Raw genomic sequence first — 5,000 nt, 5'->3', positions numbered from 1 at the left:
TGATACAATACGGACTCTTACAAACATGGTGAAATCTAACTTGATACAATACGGACTCCTACAAACATGGTGAAATCTAACTTGATACAATATGGACTCATACACCATTTTTAAGAATCAGTGCAATGTGAAGAATACATGTTACATGTTCACAGGGACAAGTCTGAAATGAAAAACTGGGGTTAATATCTTCACAATCGGCGCGGGACCTCTGGTTTGTGAGGATGCGGAGAAGTGCCGGACCCACCTTGGAGGGTTCGTCCCTCAGGGCAGCCACCCGGCCCTTCTGTGGTCGCCGCAGCACCAGCGCGCTGTTGTAGTGGTCAGAGTGGCTGTCCATCATGGACGACGCCGACACTGGGTACCTGAAGTCCGGGGTGCTGCCAAGATGAGAGCGCCTGCCCAAGCACACCAACCGACCAGCCAGTGAGTGAAGGGGTGTGGGGGGAAGAAGGGATGCATGGAAATAGGCCACGGAGGACAAGAGTGGATACTGGCCATGCTTACCCGTGCAGTAGAGAGTTACTCCGGCTGCGGCCCTGCTCGTTCTCAGCCCTCATGGTCTCAATCTGAATCAGAAGCTGCTCCTGAGGGGCCACACACAGACACAACACTCATTAATTATAGTTATATACATACTATACTATTCCTGCATTTGCATATAATTATATAATAATATAATATTAGGGCAGCCGTGGCCCACTGGTTAGCACTCTGGACTTGTAACCGGAGGGTTGCCGGTTCGAGCCCCGACCAGTGGGTCAAGGCTGAAGTGCCCTTGAGCAAGGCACCTAACCCTCACTGCTCCCCGAAGCCAAGCATTGTAGCAGGCAGCTCACTGCCGGATTAGTGTGTGCTTCACCTCACTGTGTGTTCACTGTGTGCTGTTTGTGTTTCACTAATTCACCGATTGGGTTAAATGCAGAGACCAAATTTCCCTCACGGGATCAAAAAAGTATATATACTTAATATATACATACCTTTTCATGGTGAGCCTCCTCAATCAGCTTCTTAGTGTGCTCAAGATCACGAATGAGGGTGTTCTGAAGGGAACAACAAGGAGAGGGAGAGAGAGAGAGAGAGAGAGAGAGAGAGAGAGAGAGAGAGAGAGAGAGAGAGGCTGAACAGTCATCTTGTTTTCCAAGCCACACCCACAGAACTAGAGCATGTAAAAACAAACTGGCTGTAATGAAACTGGCTGTAATGAAACATGTCCATATTCCAGCTGCACTGAGGCTGCCAGTGGTGGGTCTGGACCAAGCCCAGCAGAACCCAGAGCTCCAGCGGTACCTTCTCCTCCAGAGCAGACATCCTCTCCTTTAGGTGGAGCTGTAGCCTCTCGTTGGACTCTGACAGCAGCTTGTCCACCGTCTCGGACAGACGCTTGTTGTGCTCTTCGTTCATCTTCTCTCGCTGGCGGGCCTGTGGTCAGCAAACATGCATATAAATATGAGCAAACACAAACATGTACTCCAGCTCAAAAGCAGGAAAGGTTTTGTTTATGTCTGGTGACAAAGGGTTGATGCCTGAGTGAAAGCTGGGGCAGAAATGAGCGGAGATGCCAATACATGTTGCCAGGACCACTGACCCAGCTGATGAAATGACTGACAGGAAATGACATTGTGGGTGGTGAACTTTGACCCCTTACCCTGAGCAGCTCCTGGTTCTTTTCCTCCAGCTGTGCCTCCAACTGTTTCAGCCTCTCCTCCACGTTACCATGGCGCTCTTCAGCCTGATTAAGGGTTAAAAGAGGGAGACGAATGAGAAACTCGGAGAGGCACAGCAAAGACACTGCTGAGAGAGAAAAAAACTGAAACCTCAAAATCATAAATGACTTGTATCAAAATGCATAACGGCACAGAGAACAAAAGACGTCCGTCCCACCGATCCACAAGAGAGACAGCAGAAACAGAAAGAAGCCTGACAAAGAGCTAGTCAGCCAGCAGACACGCACACACACACACACACACAGACAGACATCATGCTCCAGGAAGTACAAGACGCATACTAAGCCAGGCCAATGTGTACAGAACAGATAGCGTACACAAACAGACCTAACACACGCACTGAAAAAGACAAAAACAAAACATACATAGAGGACTTCCTGGGTTAGCCAGCCAGCCAGACAGACAGCCACGTGGTGAGCGGCGGCACACCAAACACAGAGGTTAGTGGAGATAAGATTCCTTGAGAGTTGACCCAAACTCCAGTGTGTTTGGAGGAGGATGTGGCCCGACAGTAGAACATCGCTCATGCGCCCCATGGGGCCCCATGTTCTACTGTCTCACTTCAACTCCCAAAGGAACAACCAGAGCAAGAACGTCATGAAGAACGTCTGAAAGTGGAAGGTGGTTTTGATGGGCCCGTCTACAAAGGGCTTTCCTGGCTTTTCCTAATCATTCAGCAGTTAGTTCAGCTGAACTAACTATCTGAACTCATTCATTCAGATCAGTAAAATGCTAAAGAAGTTCGCTATCCGTCATGCCTTTTGTGTTTTTAGAATCTGGCTGTCGGATCGCCAGGACCCTTTGAAGAGGTGGCCCTCCGAAACCCCGGTCAGGCAGCCCTGCCCTGAGGCCTGCTGGGAGCCGAAATGCCCGGCGCCCCTTGGCGCGCTCCCACCCCTGCCCCTGACGTGGGCGGCACCAGCCTTTCCTGCGGCCTCCTGCGTAAGCGAGCTGGCACACTTCCTGTTATGGTTAGATTACAGCACTTTAAAGGGAGCTCTGGAGCCGAGGGGTGGAGGGATGGAGGGATGGAGGGGGTTAGGGGAGTAAAAATATAAATCTGGGCATGAATGAGAACAGGCTGGGCAGGCAGGCAGAGGGGCAGGCATGGAACTGGAACTGGTGGAGAACGTTTGGAGAGGTGGAGTGGAGGGTCGCGGTGTGAAGACTGCAGTGTACCTTCCTCTGAGCTTTAGTGTCCTGAGAGTCCTTAGAGTCAGACTACACAGAGACAGGGACAGCAGGGAGGACAGACAGGGGACAGAGAGGCAGAGACAGAGAGAGAGAGAGAGAGAGAGAGAGAGAGAGAGAGAGAGAGAGAGAGAGAGAGAATGCAGAGTGCAGAGGGAGGGGCTTTTAGTACAGGCACAGAACCAAAAGACTTAAGTACAGACACAGAGGAGAACAGTGTTCCATTCTGCTGCAAAGAGGGCAAAGAGAGAAAGAAAGAGAGAGCATGCCAGAGAGAGAGAGAGAGAGAGAGAGAGAGAGAGAGAGAGAGAGAGAGAGAGAGAGAGAGAGAGAGAGAGAGAGAGAGAAATGACAAGAGTGAAAGTGAAAGAAACTATTGGAGGACTACGGAAAGGTAGAAAAGGGCAGAGCACAGGCACAGACAAAAGGAGAACACTTGAAACACTTAAGAGGGCAGACGCTGCTTGTTGTCCCACTGCTGCTTGTTGCCGATGCAGCCACCTTACAACTACAATAAGGACAAGTGGACAGGGACAGATAGTGGTTTAGACACAAATGACCACAGCCTGACCACACATAGTGTGTGCCAAACGGAGCCAGTAGGAAGAGGATGGCATCCTACAAAAGCAAACTGAGCATAAAACTGGTCTGGGAGGAGCACAGAGATCACAAGGATCTGCAGGGCGGTCTTCAGAGGTCAACCGCAGAGGTGCGAGAGGTGGCAGACGCACACACACAAGGGCATGCAAGTGACGCAGCAGAGATTGTAAGGTCAGATAAGAGAGCGTTGAGTTTCAATTAGTGCACTCGTTGATCCGAGACCTTTCAACCTCGACACTCGACTTTATCTCTACGCCTTTAAAAGCTGCATAATCTGATTGTGCAAGTAAATGCTTCAGTAATTACACAATTTTTGAGATGTTTTTTTTTCCTGACTGAACCAAAGTGGGCAAAGCTGTCAACCCGACAGCTATGTGGGAGAAATGAGCTCAGAACAGCCCCAAAAATGGTGCTCTAAAATGAGCTTGGACGGGGATGTGAGGATGATGAGCCTGGAGAGCAATAGGCAAACAGACAGCTCTGAGCTGTGGGGCAGGGTGGGGGTGGGTGGGGGATGCTAATGGTAATTAGACAGAAGATGTCCTTGCCAAAGGCTGAAACAGCAGTCTCCCCACACGCTTCTAGCTCTCTCTCTCTCTCGGACATTTATTACCCGAGGGGCAAAACACCACGCTGCCAAGCCTCAGCATATACTCCATTACAGAGGTCCACATTAAGGTTTCATGCTCGTTTGTCTTAAAGTAAGCAACATCGTCCAAAACTGTGGGACGAGGCCCACAGTGTCCACTCCATTTAGTTCAATTGGTTGAGATGATGACTAACACATACAGATGGCGTCTGTCCAGCGATGGTCTAAATACAGGGCCAGACTGCTCAAAAATAGCCCCAGGCCTGAATTTAGAATGGACCCACTCCTAAACAATAGCAGTGGGAAGCCTAACAGGCCAATTGGCATTGTGTAGAGTTCAGCCTCTCTGACAAGCCGAGAGAAATAATGCGAAATAATTCCACACTCTCTGAAGGTGAGCAACTTTCACCAACACAGAGGTGAAAGCAGTCATTACATGAAAACTGGCCTACAAGACCAGATCCTAAAATGAGGTTCAAGTCTATCTAGATTAGGTTACAGAAGAACCAAACAAGAGACGACGATGGACACAGACAGAGGTGTAAAACCACATGGGCCAGCACATGGGCCAGCACATACTGTAGGCCAGCACATAGGTCAACACATAGGCCAGCACATGGGCCAGCACATACTGTAGGCCAGCACATAGGCCAGCACATACTGTAGGCCAGCACATGGGTCAGCACATGGCTGGTACTGCAGAGGCTCCAAGCTCCAGGGGCTTTGAAAGAAGGCTCCACATCAGTCAGAGATAAAGAAGCTGGCTAACATTTGGGAGGGAAATCTAGGAAATTAAATAAAGTTGTATTATTTAATATTACTCCTGATACAAAAACATGGCAGCAAGGTAAATGTGATTCAGTCTACAAACGATTCCTTGCAGTGTTTAGTAT

The 5,000-nt window shown here is 49.4% G+C and overlaps 1 protein-coding gene across 19 annotated transcripts in view; it reads right to left on the bottom strand.

Moving 5' to 3' along the window:
- The window catches only part of LOC125307129 (liprin-alpha-1-like), a 47,669-nt gene that overhangs the window by 17,632 nt on the left and 25,037 nt on the right, over window positions 1–5,000 (bottom strand). For 13 of the 19 annotated variants that reach the window (XM_048262933.1, XM_048262930.1, XM_048262931.1 and 10 more), the window contains exons 10-15: window positions 2,907–2,948; window positions 1,649–1,732; window positions 1,291–1,422; window positions 981–1,043; window positions 508–587; window positions 248–398 (exon numbers count right to left, since the gene is read on the bottom strand). In XM_048262933.1, the coding sequence (XP_048118890.1) occupies window positions 248–398; window positions 508–587; window positions 981–1,043; window positions 1,291–1,422; window positions 1,649–1,732; window positions 2,907–2,948 (552 nt within the window). The remainder of the gene's footprint in view (window positions 1–247; window positions 399–507; window positions 588–980; window positions 1,044–1,290; window positions 1,423–1,648; window positions 1,733–2,906; window positions 2,949–5,000) is intronic. The other 6 variants (XM_048262938.1, XM_048262944.1, XM_048262949.1 and 3 more) reach the window with 1 other exon arrangement.

Source organism: Alosa alosa, chromosome 14, assembly GCF_017589495.1.
Source record: "Alosa alosa isolate M-15738 ecotype Scorff River chromosome 14, AALO_Geno_1.1, whole genome shotgun sequence".
Classification (NCBI taxonomy): Eukaryota; Metazoa; Chordata; class Actinopteri; order Clupeiformes; family Clupeidae; genus Alosa; species Alosa alosa.
This window is presented reverse-complemented; position numbering and strand designations above follow the sequence as displayed.